This window comes from Photinus pyralis, unplaced genomic scaffold, assembly GCF_008802855.1.
Source record: "Photinus pyralis isolate 1611_PpyrPB1 unplaced genomic scaffold, Ppyr1.3 Ppyr1.4_LG6, whole genome shotgun sequence".
In the NCBI taxonomy this organism is placed as follows: domain Eukaryota; kingdom Metazoa; phylum Arthropoda; class Insecta; order Coleoptera; family Lampyridae; genus Photinus; species Photinus pyralis.
In genome coordinates this window covers 11,309,035-11,331,280 of record NW_022170663.1, presented here as the reverse complement: position 1 = coordinate 11,331,280, position 22,246 = coordinate 11,309,035, and the positions used below count along the sequence as shown (strand labels likewise).

General features: G+C 35.3%; 1 protein-coding gene across 3 annotated transcripts in view; it reads right to left on the bottom strand.

Annotated features, from left to right (window-relative positions):
• The window catches only part of LOC116173581, a 147,738-nt gene that overhangs the window by 38,931 nt on the left and 86,561 nt on the right, over positions 1–22,246 (bottom strand). The window contains exon 1 of one of the 3 annotated variants that reach the window (XM_031491185.1): positions 21,807–21,827. The exons of the other annotated variants lie outside the window; for them this stretch is intronic. Coding sequence (XP_031347045.1) covers positions 21,807–21,812 — 6 coding nt within the window. The 5' untranslated portion in view covers positions 21,813–21,827. Of the gene's footprint in view, positions 1–21,806; positions 21,828–22,246 lie in introns of those variants that run through there. 3 annotated transcript variants of the gene reach the window in all.

Genomic DNA, 22,246 nt, shown 5'->3' with positions numbered 1-22,246 from the left:
AAAGAAGTATTTTCAAGTCAAAAGTCAAAAATACATTTTCAATTCTGAAACTACAGGAATTTTAAGGTGCCGCAGCTTTATATTTTCACTTGAAAAACATTTCCTAATTTCGTAATTTGAAAATCTGTACATAAAATAAACCGATTCAACGGAATATCGAATGATCCTCAGTATTACCATCACTTCCTTAACGGTAATTGCATGCATCAAATTAATCTCTTGGACATTGAGTTAATGCTCTTAGGCGTTTTCCCAAGGAACTTGGTGAACGAATAACGATTTTTACATGCTTTGATCAAAATACATATGGTAAAAAATGCATTAAATATGTTTTCAGCATTGAGATGCTGCTCTTGGTCTTTTTCCTAACGATCTCGGTGGAAAAATAACAACTTTGATGTTTTGTGTAAAATCCATGTGTATTTTAATGAATAGCAGGAGGCAGTGGAGAGGGTTCCTAGAATTGATCTTATACTCTGGGATGATAGGCACAAGAATCAGTATTTCCGTCGACTGTAGTCTACACCCTTCAAAAGGTGAATTTTAATGGTGAACGTGATCTAGAAAATAAAAGCGTTGGTAATCCAAATTTGTTCCCCATATACGTCCCACGGTAGGATAGATGAAGTTTAACGTACTGAAGGAAATATAAATGGAAGTACGGTCGCAAACATTACACTTAAAGTTTCTGAAATTCCGCATTCCTGGCCTACTTTGCAAATACTTTAACTACAGCCAATTTGTCTGCCAAATATTTTAAGAATATAAACAAAAACTTTCGCCGATATAGTTTAAAAGGCTTCCGCCGGACTACGTCAAAACTTTTGTGAATAAAACTTTAAAATTGATGTAGATACGATCTGAATGCGAAAGAACAAATAGAAGGTGAATTAAGTTGGATAATTGATTGAGAAAGTAAACGTTTTCTAATTAAAGCTGTTCTTATAACAAAAAGAGTTTCGTGTTTATATGGTTTATATTTTTTCGGATTACATGTATATCGAGAATAATGGTGTTATATAGTGTGCTGAAAGATTTGCACATGTTTTTCTAATTTGTTTACACCAACGCGGCCGTTCACATCACCGAAGGCGGGTAAACATTCTTTAATGAGAGGTTATTGAGGAACTAGTTACTCGCGTTATGGTGAGTAAACAATTAGTGAAAGTTCTATTAGAAATAATTGTAATTTATGCATGAAAGATTTGTAACAATTTTCAACCGAGAAATATTTAACATTGCGGTGTTTAAAAATCTTCTTCAATCACCAGACACTCAAATTATTAATAGTAATTCGTTATTAAAGAGTGGAGAATTTTGTTGTCGGAACACGGCTCACAACCGAAATAACCACATGATCAGTAAACCCACTCAAAAAAACCTTACACTTTTAAGTAATATCTGCTTCTTTGATAATAGACAACATAAAAGCCCCAATTTTCTCTTGACCTAAAACGTGAAAAATCGTCCTGCTAAAGCTAGACCAAACTCCATCACTCATGAAAGGAAAAAGATGCCCTCGAAGAAGCCATAGCACATTGCAGATACCTAGTTATGAGCAAAATTTTTTTATCTCAGAAAAGAAACGGACGGACGAACAAACCGTCACATAATTTTTTGAATATTTTTGAAAAATTCTCCTAAAAACACAGGACGTAGGATCCACAACGATCACATAAGAAAAGCGGTTAAGTTTGAAATTGATTTCTAAAAAAATGTGCCAAATTCTGGACAGAACAGATTCTTTGCTCAGACCAAAAATCGCGCTTTTAGAAGCCTTCCAAAAATGGTAAGTGTAGGGATTTTGCGATGTAGAATAGAATATTGGCTAAAGTATAAGTTTCTATTTGAAACAATTAAGTTGCCCTACACTTGACTCTTATAGTGACAGTGATGTGAAAATTTACATTGCATCATTAAATCCCTCCATATTTTATATAAATCATTCGTGGACATCCCTGCTAGTTTCCGCAAACCGCAATAATCAACTGTCTCAAGACAAATGGAACACCATGTATATAACTTAATTAAGTAACATTCAAATACATATAAAAGTACGAAACTTGCGACTACCAGTTTCGTAATCTTCTATAGCCCAATTCGTCTTGTTTATGCAGGTCAGCAGGTGCAGGTGCAACCCCAACAAAACTATAAAGGATCTGAGGATCCTTAATAAATCATCCCCTGAAACCCTAAAACTGATAGCTTTTAATACCCGTATTTGAATGGGAAACACTCGTAAAACTTCGCTTGTTAATAAAAAATGTGGGTTACTATTTGAAAAAACAAAAAATATTTTCGTTTATTAACTTTGACATTTTTTGCAATAAAACCTGGCACAATTTTTGTAGGTTGTACACAGAAAAATTAGGTCTTTCGAATAACTTAATAAAAATCCGTTTCGTGGACAAATTTGGTTTGCAATTTATAGGTTCCCACTGTGTTCATTTCAGCAAAACCGCAAAGGCGTGGAGTATGAAAATTATTCTTTAAAAAAAATTCTACGTGTATTCATTTTATTGGCGTTACTTAGGGGATGATGTGCGTAGATTTAATAGCAACTGCAATATTTGATATGATTGCTGTGCAATCGCCTCTATACTCATCATGAATCATTCCCAGTAAGTTCGCTGAAAAAAAGACAAGTTTGAAAATTATTTCCAAAAGAATAAATCGAAGAATAATGCCTATGCCTATACATTTTATTGGCCTTATTTAAGGGATCGAGTGTGTATATTTAGTGTCAAACGCACATACTTCATAAAATTATCATAATTTGGATTTGTTCGTTTCCACAAACGGCCAAGTTTAAATTTTTTTTAACAACAAACAAAGCCTATCTTTATAAATTTTATTGGTGTTATTTAAGATTTAGTACTGATTGTAACATTTGTTATAATTAGTGTCCGAACGCCTAAGTAGAATTCATCCATTTATTTTCATACTTTTGCATATTTATTGCTGTATCTGATACCTAACTACACAAAATACATGCACAAAGTTGGCTGATTATTGCTAACTTCACACTGGTCCAGAATGAAAGATTATATTGCGGTACGCATGAAATTTAAATGATCGTATTATTTTAACTATTGGGATGGAGTGTGTGCTAATTCTTTATACTGATACGTAATCAAAAAGCAAACATTTTCTGTTTTTTTTGGAATATGATATTTGGCCAGGCTTACCGTGATCGTGTCGGAGATGGAAGGGGTCAAGATGTTCTGACCCACAGACCTGGCTAGAACCCAGGCGATTAGGCTTGTCCACGAAATTGATCCGTTTGTCCATCTACACCTAATATTCCGACATACAGTTGAGATATAAGACACTGCGCATGAAACATGCGTGGAACGTTTTTACGCATCCAATAATTTAAGAACATACAGGGCGTTGGATTTAACATAGGAAAGTTACAGGGCAAATCTTGTATAAAACGTTTTTGATGAAAAAATGGACCATCTACATACCACGCCCCCATTTACTTGTTATTGAATTTATTCCATTTGGCTAATACACACTGTTTACGCAGTGGCCAAAACGTCAAATGCGAATATATTGAGATAGGAAGAGGGTGAAATGACTTGAGCTCTTAGGTATATCCGGCAGCAAGGAAGGATTTTTTGTAGGTCACTTGGTCAAAGTCTGCAAGAAAACCTTGACACTTTCATCACTACCTGATCAATTTCCGCGTTTTTCATATCTAGACTCTACACAACCATTCATATTTGATGGCCAAATTTCGTCCTAATGCACCATGCCGTAGATATAATATGCTCTGCCTCGTGAACATGCTATACAAAATATCAAAAAAAAGGCCCGATTGACCAATTTTTTTTTAATTTTGGAAATGAGCTACATAATAGGTGCCTGGAAAACAAAGGTGACTGTCGGCAGTCAAAATTAAAATTATGTAATTGTGTGAAATTCGCGGAGCTAACGAAAGCTTTCGTTAACAATAGTTGAGATACAATGCACCATTCAAATTAGCTTCCGTACAGGCACAGAGCATAATTGCGTAAAGAACCAAAAGTTAAAAAGTCATTTATGTTGTGATTCAGAACTTCACTTACCCATTACATTTTTCAAAAAAAAAGTGGCGCTTTATCCATAGACCCAAGGGATTGGTTTATCTGCCCTACACCATGAACTGCACATTTTTCGCGTGAACTATGAATGGGAAAGCACGTTGGTGGTGCCCACACAAGTCTCGCAAAGCTAATATTTGTAATGCCGTCGAGGTGCGGTAAAAGGATTTCAAAGTCTTCTTCACTGCACAATTATCATTTGCATTTGTAAAAAACCGTAACCATCCCACGAAAATTTGCATTTGCAAGCCATGTATAAACGAAGATCTTATTAATGCGGACCGGCCTTCACTTTCACTCTAGCAAAATCATCGCCCCGTTTACAAAACGTGTTTTACGACAGTAGTAGTTACACCCCCGCAACAGATCATCCTTTTCGTATTTTTTCTACTGTTGCGCAAGATAGGATAGGAACACTTTAAAGACAGTCTGGACCATGGTAATCAGTTTTAATTACATACGCGTTTACTTCACAAGGATAAGCAATTAAAGTTTAATGGTACCGTTTGCTTCGACATTTTACAACTTTACCCACTTTTATATACAATTGCAGATCAATGTATCATTCGGTGCGCGCGGTATAATTAACTCAGTTGTACCGACTTGCCCCCAGGTCATTGCGTTTCGCTCTCTAATAAGAAGTGTAATCTGATCGCCCATTATGAAGCTTCAATAGGTAAATTAACCTATAATAACCAAAGAAAATAATGAATGCGTACCGATATTCTTGACCTCTGGCAGAAGGGTCATTCGCAACGAAGTCATTGTGGTAAATAACAAAATGACTTTGCAAATCGAAACAAAAAAACACATTCACACAATATACAAATAATAAAATTAATTTTAAGATATTAACATTTCTAAACCATCAAACCGTGTACTATGCAAACGTTATTTCCAAAAGAGATAAAAATAAAAATCTCATGTCAATCTATTTAGGAATAATACTCATTGCGGACGACTACGTGAAAATTTCTTTGTATTTCTTGCTGTCTACTCTGCGTTTGTAATCAAAAGCGCGATCGCGATGTCCGTCACAAAACATCACAAAAATCAATAGAATTGTGTTTAAACTTGACGTCTCTCTTACATTGCATCTAACGTAAACTAATGCTTTTAAAGATAGAAAGTCCATACATTTTTATTATGCACCGTAGTAAAAGTACAAGTAAAATTTTCAGAAAGAGCGATCAACAGTTAATTGTTTATTGTGAGAATAAATTACAAGAAAAAGGGTAATTCGGAAATAAAATAATAATGATCAACATATTTCATTAAGAAAATAGAGCTAATAGAATAGAAGAAAGAATTTTGGAGAAGTTTAAACTGCAGATGTTAGTAATACAAGTAAATCGCATGAAAATATCCTGAATGGTACCCCATTTCTCCCTAGTTTGAAATTACTGTGCCCATAATTTAGCACTAATTAAAAACTAATTTGTACCCGCGTAGTTTAGTCGGAGCACCGATTTAAGGGGAGGTGCAAATTAAGCTCTTAGTATGCAAAAATGAAATAAAGACTAAACAAGGTAGTACCCCCACTTTAAAAATCAGTTTTCTGGTTACACTACGCGGGTACAAATTCTAAATTTGTGCGTACAAATTAGTCTTTAACTAGTCTCGATTTATAGGCAAATTAATTTCAAATCGGCAACAAGTAGTTGATAAAATACGCTTTATTCACTCCGGAAAACTTTAAACAAAAAGTTCCGAATTGACGAACCCTTATTTTTAAAGAGCTATACAGTTTTGTTGATACTTGTCAACCCTAATGCTTTTGCAAATTTTTGTGAATCGCCATGGCGAATTCACGAGACGAAGACGTTATTAGTAAAATCAGTAAATTCGTACCAGAAAAATATAAAAGATCCTTTAAGGATAGCGAACTGTTCAATGATTCAAATCTTATGAGATACGAAATAAAATAAATAAATAAAATAAAATAACAAGATACAAACGTATCGTACAAGATTTACATGAAGCGGAATACACTTTTCGCAGTTTGATCCTTGATTATCCAAAACTCAAACATGAAACTTGCTCAGTTGCAGCGATCATTCCCCAAAAAAGTATTTAATATCCTTTTTTGTGGAAGACGAATTGAGCCATTTTTTGAAAATGCGTGGTTATCACGTTATTGTTTAAGATAGGTGAAAACGGTAAATCGCCATTGAAGTTTCTTGGAAAAGGAGACGAAAATGTAAAATCCTAATATTCCTACCTCGATTCCTACGGATAAAAGTTATTGCCAGGTTTTCTAGTTGACAATCGAAGTCTCTTGGAAAGCATGTGGAGAATCTGAAAACCGTTTCCCAATATTCCTACGGCTAAAAAATTTTTCCTATCGACACACCCTGTACCAGATACTAATCTACGTATGCAAAATGTTTCTTGTCATTCGCACATGTTTTTGAAATGAGAAAATTAATTAGTTTTTTTTTATATGGACAAATTAATTTATATCGTAATATCGACAGCGGGTAAGTGAACAATGCAGGGCGTGATAATTAAGTTATGTCAAAAAAACCATTGTAGAGAGGATTAAATCTCGACATAAACAAAGTTTCAAACTTTTTAGGTTTCTTCTCTAATTTTGATCTCAAAAACCATAAGATACAAGGATTGTACTTTTGACTTTTATTTTTAGTATACGCACATACGCTTTCTTTCGTTTATTAATATTCCAACTCCAAAATGGTGCACCCCGTCATTCTGATCTCGACACAGTTTGATGTGGCGGTTTTCCAACAGGAAAGTAACGAATGCAAATCTCAAAAATGGCCAGAACATCATTGCATTTGGTGGGTATACTTTTTATGTCTTTAACAATATTGTTTTTTTAGACGGCGAAGTGTTATTCGCATTTTAGTATCAAAATCAACAGAAGAATGCTTGCCTCGTGCATCGAATGAAGACCAAAAGCAGTTTTTTTTAAATTTTAAAAACTAAGTTTGGTTTTGTAATGTCCAAAATACTAAGATACCAAGTATCATTGAGTCCGGAATATGTTTCGCACCGCTAACTTGGAATTCAGCAGTGCGCTGATAAGTAAGCATACAGAATGCGCAAATAAATAACCGTTGTTAATGCCCATGTCGATAAATACTCCAAAATGGAGTTGAATAAATCAAATTGTAAAATGACTTTAAACCTCCCCCATATTTGTTTGCCCAGGTCTTTTGGTATGTCGTTTCTGATTCTGGAAATCTATTTCCAAAATTTCCACCCCTAGATAACGCGCCCACTTTTTGGGAAAGTAATTTATAGTAAGACAATATGCGGTACCAACAAAACCATTTCCTTTCCCTAATTAACGAGAAAAAAGCGACAAAGCCTGAATTTGCAGTTGCTTAAAAAATAAGAAACCATTTTCTTTTTCCAACCTGAAAAACGGCAAAATACGAAACATGTAACTTTATGTACACTAAATTGTTAAAACAGAATGAAAAATAATTAGGAAATATTTAGGAAAGAATGAGAAAGTTTTGGAATAAACAAAGTAATTGATCGTGCAGTAGACAGAAAAATGATTACCTTTTTAATATGCGGCCGTTTGGTTAGTAATTAGCAGAAGACGTATAATCTTAACGGCCGACCATTCTAACCACTGATACTCCAAAAATTGCGCTTTACGGATCGTAATCTGGGTCAATTAGGATTACACATCAATTATAACGCAGATATAAAATCAATACGCCTATGTCACCAAAATAGAAATTTTTCAACGAAAGTGAAACTAATGGGCAAATAAAAAAAGTGTACGATTTAAGGAACACGGGTAGAAAGTAAATTTAGAGAAATTACCTGTTCATTAGTTCTAATTATCACTGTATGTGTAATGAACGCACAACATCGTGGCACATATAAAGCTCCACTAAGATCGAAATGAAATTACTTATTAGTGCGTAAAATAATTAGTTTTTAGCGCTACTATAATATATTAATAAATTGTTTTTGTCTTTTGTGTAAACACTACAGGTGATCAAATGATTACATTTGCACTCGTAATAAGATATTAATGTTATAATTAACCTTTTATAGGTTTTCATTTAAGTATTAGTCCATGTAATCTTCATTTCCTTAGACGCAATTAATTCAATTACAAACAAAGAATGTGTTCTATGAACTCCAGGCCTCGAAGAACAAATCCAGATCATAAACAAAACTTTTTCGAGCTCTACTAAATACGATTAAATAATTTACTTACCACAATTATAAATGTTGAACGAATGGAGCATCACTCAAACAAAAAAAAAACCCAAAAGAGCACTACTGGGTGCCAGAGCCACTATCCGTGAGCCATAATACGACTAATTGTTTAGATGTGGGCCACAGTAATTGTGTCTTCCTTTTAAATTTAATAACTTCACTTAGAGTTTTATAAAACATAAACGATTCTTTCGCTAACAACCGATTGAAATTTCACCGTTTCCTTTTCTCACGCGAATTTCAAACGACTGATTGTGTAAATGTCCGACCTTTCATTTCTCTACTCAAGCTTAGATTGGGATTGGTTTTTTTGCCGAAATTTGGTACGATCTCGTTGACAGTCAAAGGAACGATTGTGAAACGTTCGACACTTTCAATATAAGTGCCCAACAACTTTTTTCAACTTGGCCCTTTATATTTCATAATACATCATATTCCTGAAATCCCATCTTATTCGCGATAAAATAAACATTCAAACCAATCAGATAATAAGGCCCATGGGCTAGATCCCGAATAGCCTTAATTAAATTAAATTTAAAAAAAAATCTTCCGCAATTGCACACGTTCAATTTTTGGTTTATTTTTGGAGTGAAACCTATTTCTTTTACCCGTGTGAAGTTAGCAATAACCATCAACCAGTAATAGATTTTGCATATTTCTAGTGAAGTTAGCAATAACGATACATCAGCAAGAAATAACTCGAGAAATAAGTAAAGATATGGATATCGGACCTATTTAGAGGTGTTTGGACACCAATAGTATCAAATCTACACTCATCATCCCTTAAATGATGCCCACACATGCTTTACTTTTTTTTTAATAATTATCAAATCTGGCGGCTTTTTGAGTTCCGACACCTCGTTAGAGAACTGAGAAAAAAGCACTAATGGTTTGTTAAAATGATTCATCTTTGAAACGCCATGCCATACTTTATAAGTATACATTTGTTGATAATCCCCAACCAATCATCCCTTACTGATGGTGAAATTTAACCTCGAAAAAGAATTTTCGAATTTAAATTCCGTCTTATTTTTGACCACCCCGCAAGCTAGTACGGGAGGTGTGGCATTGGGGTAAAAATGACGGAAATACACGTTCTGAAGCACCAGAAATCCGAATCAAACAAAATCGCAATGATGTCGGTCTGTCTGTCGATCTGTACTCTCATTTCCGGATAAACGGTTGAACTGATTGGAACCATATTCTTGAACATAAAAAGAAAATCTGAAGATTGCAAAAGATGGGGAACTGCCACAGACCAATCCTAGGGATTGTTGATTTAAGAGAGAGAAAGATTGCACAGACTCATTTTTGAAATTTCCGAGAAAAACGTTAATTTCTGATTGTTTTAACTTACACGCTCGCTTACACATGATTAATTATTAAATAATTAAGATACTTTGTAAGACAAAGCTTCCGGTGTCAATAAACAACCCCGATTTTCATGAGTTTTCGCGCTAGCTTTTATTATTCATGGGTGGCAACATTGTAAATTGCTCGTTGGGGTTGATTGGTGCAATACTGCATTGTAATCTTGTATTGTTTTAAAATAAACAGTTTGATTCCAGCGTTTGTCTTGTTTGGTTGTGCATACGTTACAGATTGTTTTCTGGGTGTTGCCAGAAATCGTTCGGTTTGTTTCTCCAATACCTTGAAAACAAAAATGTGAGATCGAGTTTAAAATGATATTTGAGACCAGAATTTTACAAAGGTATGCTTCGGTCTCTTCTAATAACTAAGATACTAATGGTGGGTATCGAAATATGGACGCATTGTATGTATAAAACAGAAACATTTAAATCGAGATTTAAATACTAACGTATGAATCCGAGTTTGAACCAAATTACAAAAATTAGCCATTGTGGTGTTTTCCGCCCTAGAACGGAGAGCCTAAAAAGTAATCAACACAAATTCCAATAAAATTGATGTTAGCTCACTCTTGACACCGTGTAGAGTTTATAAAAATTTAACATTAAACGCCATATGTTAACATTCAAAATCAATAAAACAGACCTCATTTTGTGATAAAGTAATCTGATAAATATGTTTGCATTATGGCGTGTTTCGGCGATATCGATTAATATTAAATGTGGGGAATAAGTTGTGCAGTTTTCGAGTGGGATTGGTTCACTTTCTGGATTAGGGAAATTGTGTGCATCGAAATTTTCAAAATAAATGAACCAACCGCATATATTCAAGTGAAGCTGTTGGATTTAATAGTAAACTTTGAGGTACTCAATAGTTTGGTTTTCGCATTGTGCGCGCGGTAAAGGTATCTTTCAACCCAATATCACAATATAGAACATAAATATTTTAAAACAAAAAACTGTAAATTAATTACAAGTATTGCGACCGATGAGAATTCAAGTACATTGTAACTACCTAATGAATTGAAGAAAGTCAACGGCACTCTTTATGAACACGTACTGAACGTTAAGAAACCCCATTCACGGTTCAAAGTTTCGCATTAATATGGGCAATTTGCCAGGTGCAAAACCACGTTTTACTGCACTACATCCAGCAGAAAAACATAAACAGCTGTTAAAATCGTCGCAATCGCACGAGTCGCCAAAGCGTATCTTTAATACGTGACCTCCAACGAGTATAATTTTACTTTTATTAGAAGTGACCGGTAAACTACCTTCAAGTTCGTCTGGACATGAACAAACCCCATTCACCGATTCTTATGATATATGCACAGATCTTAAGAAAAGATCATAAGTAAAGTATATACCAGTTTGTATAAAGTACGTGTTCAATCCTGTACAAATACAGATATTGATAGAAGATAACTTATACTTGATTACAGGTATAATATATGTAATAGGGGTTTAAAAACCACCATCTCACGAGAATTTAAATTTGATTAAATATGGTACAGTTAGTTATACAGTACCTTTACGTTTATTGAAAGTATCTATGATCACAATTTTCAAATGCGCGTGCGTAGATGAATGCATTTTCTCAACAATAAGTGCTCATTCATGAATTCTTTCTTGTACACTAGAAATATGTGGCTAAAGTGGCTAAAGCTAGAGTTCAGTCAATGACAAAAGTAATGATAATAATGCTGCAGAGTTTTACCCTCGATTTTACGTAATAGGCGATCGTTAAACACCAAAAATAAAAATAAATAAATAAAATAAATTACTTCTGTCAATATCCGTATAACGACAACGGTCACCAGAGGGATAAAAGATGCGAAATTAATGTTCGAGAAAAGATCTTAAAAACTTTCTTAAAACTTACACTCTATAATGCGACACAACGGCAGACGTTCTCATATAAAACAAATTATATACATCACTTTCTCTCTATAACAAATCTCCCCACCCCTTCTTAGATCATGTATAAGGTATTCTGGTCCAGATGGAAACCGATATCATGTGAAGTATAATAAAACTATATTCACAATTACATTAATTACCCTCTACAACAGATTATCTCCACCCCTCGGCGATGCTGTCAGATTTGCGCTTTTCCCTTGCGAAGAGCTTGGTCGTGGTAACGTGCGAAGAAACATGTATGAACTTTCCCCGCGGTTTCTTTTATCGTAGGACGGCGGAAAATACACTATCGGATAGTGAATATTCGGGACAATATACTTGCGCTCCTCGACTTCGCTTCTTTTACGCAAAGTGCAAAAATCTAATTGCACCACACGCGGAGTTATGCTGGAGAGGGAACCGTATTCGCGGAATACGGAAGGGCTGCTATAGTTTTCCAGATATCTGCGAAAGACTCATTTCTCCACTTTCACCGGATCCTATGGCATCCCCTGGCGGGGACATCATAAGAGTGTAAAGAAGGTCATATTGGACAATCCTCCCTCTGGGTCTAAAGGTCAAAAAGTTACTCGCCAAAAGACGATTTCTTGTAGTCAGTCTGAATATGCGGTACATTGCCCGCAAATGTCTCGCACGGAAACCTCTATCCCGTAATATGCTACATTTGCATTGTATGTCAGTTTCTCGTAAGTTCCGATCCCTGAATTGTATTGGATAGCGAAAAAGCCAAAGGACAAGTTTTCTTTGAGAATGAGTTTCTTTGGAAAATAAAGATTGTGAAGAGGGTGAACGAGTTTATCGAGACGAATTAACCTGCATTGAATTTTCTGGAAGCGGACCGTTCTCATTTTAGTTCAGAAGTTTGCCTTAAAAAAAGAGGGCTACATTTGCACCCTTCAAACGTTCGGGTCAAAATCCCTCTTTGCATCTATCTGATTTGAATAAAAAAGAAGGAAGAAGTCGCGAACCACATAAGTAGCGGCTATTCGAATCAAAAAAAGAAAAGCCTACATCTGATCTGACCAAGTTTGGGAGCGGGTGTATTCTGTAGAGTCATTGAATAAAAACACTATAAGAAGCCTAACCCCGTGGAAATAAAGCGCGACAGAGTTTGAACTGAGAATATAATGGGAACACTGTCAATAGAGTCGATTCTTGAACTGAGAAGAATGAGAATTTGCTTTCCTCCTATTTACCGCAAAGAGAGTTCGGCGGTCCCAACCAATGCGGGTGCAAGGGGATTTGTGAGATTTGTCGCGCTTTCTTCCATAAGCGTTAGGCTTCTTATAGTGTTTTTATTCAATGGTAGAGTTAACCAATCTTCACATATCAATTGATGTGATGAATAAAACCTCGTCACCCACAGTAATGAAGGAACTACGGTACCACTGAACTATCGCAATAACGGTTTTCCCGTTCGACAAACCAGCGCGTTTCATAATCGAGTAAATGATTTTTGTAATTAAACTCTCGAAAAAGTTCTATTTCCGTTTCCGGAATTTGTAAAAAAGCGCGTTTTACATTACAACAGCACCGAGGTCATACTAATTTGGCACGTGGTGATTTTATGAAACTTCGCCGGTTAAATTTCTCTTGAAGGTTTTTCGAAGGTAGGAGAAAAAGTGAAGATTAACGTCTGTTTACAAAGTAGCGTAACTCTAAAAATAAGTAAAGAGCGTACATGTTTTAAGTTGCTTTAATTTAAACGGAAAACGAGGATGTGGACGATTTCGTTGAATGACCGCATAGCAAAAATAATATAAGTAATAATAAAGCTTATTGGTGGCAAACGCTTCCTGTGTGTCAATGCAGTGATCTCATGAGCATTAATAATTTTGGTGTTGGGGATCTCAAGATGAAAATAAAGACGTTCTTGTGGGTTTACACAGACTGAGACAAATTTACTTTCCTGTTTATACAGTTTTATAGATTCGGCCAATTGTGAGCAGCATGAGCTGTTCAAACTAAAAAAAACTAAATGAGTTACTGTTTTTAGCAGCTGCAGCAATGCGGAGACACCACCAGACGTTTAATTAACTTGCACGATTATAATTCTAATTTACCACTGCGACACAAAGTACGAAAAAAACACGTAGAAATTGACGCCACTCGTCGATAAAGATTAAAATTAAACCACCCCTAAATTTAGCGTAAATCAATCGACGCCTTTCAAGGTTGGCCAAAGCAAATAAACTTTCACAAACTATAGTATTACAATTTTATGGTTTAAGACAAGTTGAAACCAAATCTAATTACGAAACGAAAGAACAATAAGTTCACGTTTTAATTATTTTTCCTCGTATTTTTCTTTACTACGAAGCTTTTGACACTACTTTTCAATTCACTCACAAAAACTTGCCACTACTGAAAAGTGAAACGTTGCAATTTACAGATAGGGCAAACATAGTTTAATTAACTTTATTATTCATTAAACCTTATGTCGTCAATTAAAAGAACATTGTGGTCGCCGTGTGTAACAACCATCGTTGTCCTTTCCATTACATTTCAAACGTTTCTAACCATTTTTATCATTTATGGAGAAATAGGTTCTACGAAACTGGATTTCTTTGTGTGTATTTAAACAAATTGCATCGTGAGATGTTGATATTTATATGAAGTTGCGCAAAAATATTTCGATATTACATTATTTAAATTAGGCTCAATTGTTTACCTAATTCTTATTATTTTTCAGCCCAGTATGGATAGTTCCATTAGCTAAATAAAAAAACTATCGTCAAAATCTCACCGAGGATCTGGCTACATGCTTTCAGCTTGCCATCAACGCAAGCAAACGTTTTTTAGAACACCCCCATTCGGTAAATCTAAAGCCAATTCAGTGGTAAAATTTTGCGATCATCTACATTGCATTTCAGCTCCAATTTTGACGTAAAATAATTTTGTTTAATCTCCAATGGAACTCAAATACAGAGTAGATTATCACAACATTTTACTTGTTGGAATTTAAGGGGTAGTTATGAACCATTGCATTCAAACTTTAGCGATATAATATGCAATGCTAACAGTTGAGCCTAATCGATTCAACATTCACAGTGCCTTTTTGGCGCATTTTTGCAAATTTATTTGTAACGAATTGAGGGTAAACGGGACATCGAAAATGGGGACAGACAAAGGGAGTCCCCGACAAGATCTTACTGATGGTGGAGTCCAAATTTCAAACGCGAATTGCGAGTTAATGAGACGTCGAAAGTGGGTACCGAAAGGGAATGCGGTAGCCCCCGAAAAGATCTTATTTTATGTAAAAGTTGGAGCTCAAATTCAGGGTAGATTATCACAAAATTTGATCTATAAGGGAAAATCTACATAAAGTTAAGAATACGGGTGTCAGTTATGGGATTCACAAAATTTTAATGAGTGGTTACTTACCATAAGAACGAATTTAACACTTTACGTAACAAATTGGAGCTCAAATGCAGGGTAGATTATAAAAACATTTCACCTGTTGTTGTGTAAGGGGTGAACTCATGGAAATGTATATAACAAGTCCAGAAAAAAATACGGGGATGATTCAATGAGTGGCTCTTATAGTAACATTTACCATCAGAACGAATTTAACTTTTTCGTAAGATTTGGAGGATTGGAGGTCAAATACAAGGTACATTATCACAAAATTTTACCTGCTGAATGTAAGGGGTGGGCTTGCGGAAATGTAAATAAACCCAAATAGCGACAGAAGAGTGGTAAGCTCCTTCAGGCTTCAAGAACGTATGGACCAAAGTCGTACAAAATCGTAAACTGGCAGTTAAATAAGAACTTTATTTCCTCTTAAGTTTTTCAAAGGGGGAAAATCGTGTTGAAGATATTTTCAGTTGTAGATGGGGGCTCGTCGAGGGGCTCGTAAAAAAATTCAACCGTTACCGCCATTTTTACGAGAAAAACATATAAGCAAACCATAATTATAGTCTAGGCGATAAAGACATCTAACTGGACATTTTGAGGTGGAAAAGAAAAAAATGGTGGAATATGTTCAGTTAGGTGTCAGAAACAAAATATTAAAAATCCCACCCCCCAGACTCTGTGCTAAACCATCCCCCAAAAACCGTGTTTTCGCTCTTTTTGGCTGATATCTCGCGATCTAAGAGGTCTATATGAAATATTTTTAGCTGAAAATATTTCTCGGGAAATTTTATGCAAGGAAGATACTCAGAAGTTAGCCTAGGTGTACCTCTTAGCCTAGCAAATTCATAAAAGGAGGCGAAAATCATCAATTTTCGTGTTTTTTTGCGGTTTTTTGCAAATATATCGCGACCTTCAGGGCCAGATGATATAGGTTTAGCTGAAAATGCTCTTCGTGCAATTTCATACGAGATAGGTAACTGAAGAGTTGGCGTAAAGTCACCTTTCACCTTCAACTTTCATGTGTGAGGAAATATTCATTGTAAAACAAAGTATTTCTATGTACCATTTATTCACGTAAAAACAGTATTTTCATATCAAAATATTCACACATTCATTTATACCTCAACGTAATCGTTATCCTCTGCAGATTCCACTTCTTCAGGGTCTTCGACGTCCTCTAGTGCTAGTGGGTCCTCTGAAATTACCGACTCGTAGTTCTCCTCGCCTTCCGCTTTACCTGCATGGGCACCCTGAAACGATGACGTCCCATTTAGGCACGATGTTCCATGACACTGGACGCAGAATTCGTTCTTGAGACCTACAACAAGAAGTATTATGTCAAAAAAAATTTATAATTAAGTATACGAATATAATATTCTCTCGTGTGTCCTAACTCCTAAGTGTCGGGTAGAGAAGGTTTACCTGATTTTCTGAAACAGTTGCAGGAAATCAGGTAAACCTTCTCTACCGGACACTTAGGACACACGAGAGAATATTATAATCGTATACATAATTATAAAGATTTTTTTGACATAATGCTTCTTGTTGTAGGTCTGAAGAACGAACTCTGCGTACAGTGTCAGGGAGCATCGTGCCTGAATGCCACGTCGTCTCTTCAGGGTACCCATGCATCAGGTAAAGCGGAAGACGAGAACTACGAGTCGGTAATCTCAGGCGACCCACTACCACTAGACTAGAGGACGTCGAAGAGCCTGAAGAAGTGGAATCCGCAGAGGAGAATAATTACCTACGTTGAGATATAAATGAATGTGTGAATATTTTGATATGAAAATACTGTTTTTACGTGAATAAAGGGTACATAGAAATACTTTGTTTTACAATGAATATTTTCTCAAACATGAAAGTTGAAGATGAAAGGTGACTTTACGCCAACTCATCGGTTACCTACATCGTATGAAATTGCACGAAGAGCATTTTCAGCTAAACGTATTTCATCTAGCCCTGAAGGTCGCGATATATTTGCAAAAAACCGCAAAAAAATACGAAAATGATGATTTTCGCCTCCTTTTATGAATTTTCTAAGCTAAGAGGTACCTAGGCTAACTTCTGAGTATCTACCTTGTAAGAAATTTCACGAGGAGATATTTTCAGCTAAAAATATTTCATCTAGACCTCATAGATCGCGAGATATCGCGAGATAGAGCGAAAACGCGGTTTTTGGGGGATGGTGGGGTGGCTGGAGCCTTTAGCACAGGGTCTGGAGGGTGGGATTTTTAATATGTTGTTTCTGACACCTAACTGAACATATTCCACCATTTTTTTCTTTTCCACCTCAAAATGTCCAGTTTGCCAATTTTACAGTCTCTATCGCCTAGACTATAAGCAAAGTTGTTGATTCCATCCTATTAACAAAAATAGCGCCCCGATATCAAATTAAGTCCTGTTCTTAATTCTAATTGTACTGCCAAAACTCACACATTTTTTTTAATGGAAACTTCTGCAAGATTTCCATTTCCATACATCTAAAGTTACTTTACTATAGTGAATAGTGATAGACTTACCCACAATTCTAGACTAATTTTAGTAAAAGTTTCGTTCATCACGATCTATAAGAAATGACGTACCAACTTCTTACGAAACCTCATTTCTAAAAAAATTCAGCCGAAATCTTATCATTGGATAATACTTACGTAGATAGTCTTAGTTGATTAATATACGTTTGCGAGTAATGCATAAAAAAATCCCCATATTTCAGTAAAACCAAGAGAAAGTAAAAAGCCACTGCTGTAATACAAACAAACGGAACTTTGGGCTCATCGTTTTGAAAAAAAGGCACTCGAAAACTGGCATCTACAGCTTTGACTACTAACTTCACACCAGTTAATAAATAGTATCCACTATCCACTTTATAGTTTATACCGGTGTGAAGTCAGTAGCTGCCAGTTTTCGAGTATCAGCGGCTAGCTACCAAATGATTGTATATCGGGTAAACGCCAAGATCAGACGTGGTTTGAAATTGAAGAGGATCATACAATTACTTTTTTGAAATAAAAAAAACTTGCAGCACAGTATAAAGGGGTTAGATTTACCCCGCACGATGAAAGAAGACCCTTTTCCAAATATTCCTTCCGTTTGAGTACAGCATTTTTATTGATTTCGTTTAATAATACATTATTTTTAACGTGCAAGGTGGATATTATCTTCTAAGCTCTCGTGCGAATCTTTTTTATTTCGAAATATAATTCTACTGACCTTCGGTCAATTTTAAACCAGGTTTGCTCGAGTAATTTTGTTAATTAAACTCGATACAATTGTTTGGTTGATCTCGCTAAAATAAATTTGCTGCTGATCCCAGAAACTGGCCAATTTTATTGGGAATCAGTAAAACGCCGATTTTTGATGAGCAACTACAGATGTGAGTATGTTGAAAACAGAACATTGGATACTTTTATTTGTAATTTTATTATTCTGCACTATATTTTGCCATATCCGAATATCTTTATCGATCTTTTTGGTAATAAAGTAGATTATTATTATATCATATTTCTGCAGTGGCGAGTAAGAAAAGCAAGTTTTGGCAAATGTGTATTGCGACTTTTTTTACCTATATAGTACTAACACTAGCCCCATCGGGTGCAATTGAAAAAAAGAATAAAAACATAAGTAAAAAAAGTTCCGTGAGGATTATCCCCCTCGTCCCCGTGAATATACTTTTCAATATTATCATTTGACACCCTGTATCCTTAAAAGGACTCACTCAAATTTTAAAACCATGTCCATAGGCACGTAAGAAATTAAGAGCCCTTTCCAAATTCCTTCCTCTATAGCGTTCGCCTAAAATAAAACTTAATGCAGCTACTACAACAAGGAATAAATAAACTAAATATGCTTTCATGTGTTATAAAGTCCATTCCGAGGTCCGCTCAATTTCTTTGAAGAATTATTTCTGTATAAGGTATTACCCTACCTTAACCCTCCATAATATCACAAAACGTGAGCCACCCTAACCCTTAAAATTCCAAAATGCCCTTTAAAATATGTTAGCCTTTGTCTCACGCCGTTTCTAACAGAGATCCACTGTTTATATTGAAAGACAAAATTTAGACTAAAACCAAACACAATCCCTTAACCTACCTTCCCTTAATACTCGACAACGACCATAAAACCTAATCTACTTCAACACCTTTAAAGTATATCAAGTTTTTCCAATAAAAATTCCTCTTTACCTCCCTTACTTGAGCTATGCGGCTATTGCGATCAACGTTTTTTTGGACATGTTAAAATTGCATCAAATGTTGACGTTTTAGATCATTTTAAGGAACTTTTTCAGAATACAATTTTTGGTGTATATGTACTGTATGTACGTGCGTACATACCCGCACCGGTACGTAAGAAGAAGAAAGAAGACTCACCGCTAGTCATATTCTATTAATTGCACCGATTAGTGTGCCACGGAGCCAATTGACCTCCCCTACAGACCCTAAATGAATCATCCGGGCATAGCCCGCTCTCGGCTTCTTGTATACCGGTACCAGTATGTATGTACGTACCTTGGCAATGTTCCGAGATAACTGCTCGACGAATTTTATTCAACTTTGGATAATGGACCAGATTTTTGAAAAAAACTTTTAGAGCGCCGCAACCGCATCGAACTTTTTTTTCAAAAGTTAAATTTTATTTAAATTATTTTGAAGGCCTTATTTTTCCGTGTACAACCTACAAAAGTTGTTCCAGGTTTAATTACAAAAAAACTGAGAAAAAAATGTCAAAGTTAAAAAACTAAAATATTTTTTTCCCCAAACGGTGATTTTGTTAAAATTTTGGCAGTGTGCATTAGGCATAAACGATGTAAGACTTTTTTTCAATGTCTGATTTGAACTAGGAAGCTGTTCTGTCAAGAATTTGGCACTTGGTTATATTAAGAGACAAAATTCCAGCATAAACTAAATATAATCCCTTAATCTATCCCATCTTATTCCTCGAGAACGATCACAAAACATGCCTAATTTACCAAGTTTGCCTTTAAAGAGCCCGGTTTAAAGTATATCATTCCTTGTCTTGCGCATAGGTATAGGAGTAAATTAGAGGTTGATTAGATTCGGAGATGGTTTTCGTCTAAATATTGTCTATCAATGTCAAAATTTTCTGAAACGGGCTTTAGCGATAAGCGAAAATAATTAACAATAAAAAATAATGTGTAGGTATTTAATTTTAATTCCTTCTTTCTATTGCATCATTTCGTATTCAATTCTTGTCACCTAATCTTAGATTACCTACTTTGCAACATGATTCATTTATCATTAACGTGAAAAGCTAGGTAACAAGGACACATTCTGTGCATCTTGCTACTGGTGATAAGTACAATTTCGCAACTAAATAAATCGCCCCCAAAGACTCTCAAATATCGAACGTGCTTAAATCGCTGCTGCAAAGTAAATGTCATTCAATTGGCAACCAGATCAAAATTTGGAATTTCCTCATCCGTAACATTACAGTCAGCAAACATTATTAGATTTTCGAGCATACGAAACTGGCAATTTTAACGATTTACGGTGTGCAGTATCAAACGAGATAACCCGCCCACAAACACATTCATTAAAAAAATTACAATGAATCATAAAAATGTTTGCTTCGTGAGCTACAAGTACCGAAAATATTAAGTCTGAGTAATTATAACTGGACCGTAAAAATATTATGTACTCCTAAAAAATATAATTGTGGCATTGAACAACAAATCAAAGAAGGATGAGAACGTGCAATCAAGCAATTAAAGGTTTTGCAACACGGTTCATTTTTGAAGACGTTCCCGTTTACAAAAACTAGATATTTTCTATTATTTGCTAATAATAAGAGCGGCATTGACCTCGATTGGAGTGACGATTGTAAAAAAACTGAGTAAAAATTCGTATTGGAACCACCATTACAAATTACAACAGTTTTCATAAAGGCTTTATGAACGGATGTTCCATTTGGTTTAAGAGGATAACATTAAACACGTGTCTAAAAGATCACGTTTCGCCTGGGGTATGGAACTTTAGTCGAAGAAGTTATTGGCATTTTTTTACATGCCGATACTATCAATTTTAGTAGCGTAATCACCCAAAATCGGTAGAGCGTCTTTGCATTATTAAAAATAATTACTCCAAAAATAGAATATAAATTTGTCGGTGACGATGTTCTTTTAATAGTACGAAGTTCTTCGGTTGCATTCCACTTCCGACAGATTTTTATCATTCATTGCCGAAGGAAGTATGGATAACACAACATTTTTGAACTGAGCCTATTTTTGAGTTTAGCCCACGAGCGTTTCATTCCTAAATTTGTTTAAAATGCTCTTCCTAACCTTAACATGGGTCAAGCAAACAAGACCAAATTAAAATCATTCAAATTTCAAGAGCAGGTGATATTTGAAGTACGTACGTTCTTTGCAACTGGGAAGCACACGGATAGCGGTTACTTTTTGCAAAGGAATGTTACCTATGGAGAATTTGGTACGTTACGTTTATTTTCAAATTGTGTAAATAAACGTCGCGTGGTGCCGGAGACTTGGGGGTTAAAGCGAGGGTTAAAGTCACAACAAAGAATTAAAAATACACAAACCTGCTTCCCGCAAACAACAATACCAAAAAATGTCGCCGATGGAACAGTCACATAATTTACTAGCTATATGCAAAAACCGCACAAAAACCCTACTAACAAGAACTATCATAAAACCATGAACATAATTTACAGACTGCACTGAAATCTGAAATACACCGGTTGTTTCTCTCGAGAGGGAAAAACTAGCCGGCGTTATATTACGAATACTTACGAAAATATTCGAGTAAAACAATTAAGTCCACTGATCGCATCACTGATAAAAATAAACTTCATTTTACCTGCAAATCCGACTTCATTTACGTACCCGCATATTTTCCGTGTCAAATTTTCTGATCCGTAAACCGCAATTATCATACGAGCTGTTTTGGAGGGAAATTTTTTAAATAGCGGCATCTGTTCTGTAGGACGCTACTGTGCCGGCACATTTAAAATAACGGATTCGATATTTTTACTGCTGCTATTCAGTGAATACTATGAGGAGTAATTCAATAAACATAATAAAATTTTACTGAAATACCTTATTTCATTATCTGTACTTGAAATTTAATCATGTTTACCTCGTTACAAACAATGTGAAATAATAATCTAATACATACAAGATAATTAATATTAATACGATGTAAGGTTTCGTCTTGCTACAGAAGCGATGAAGAATTTAATTCGTAATAGAAAAATAAAAATTCCAACCCCCTACAACAACTGCCTTCTGCAGAGGCACCTCTAAATAGCATTATGCGGGTCACT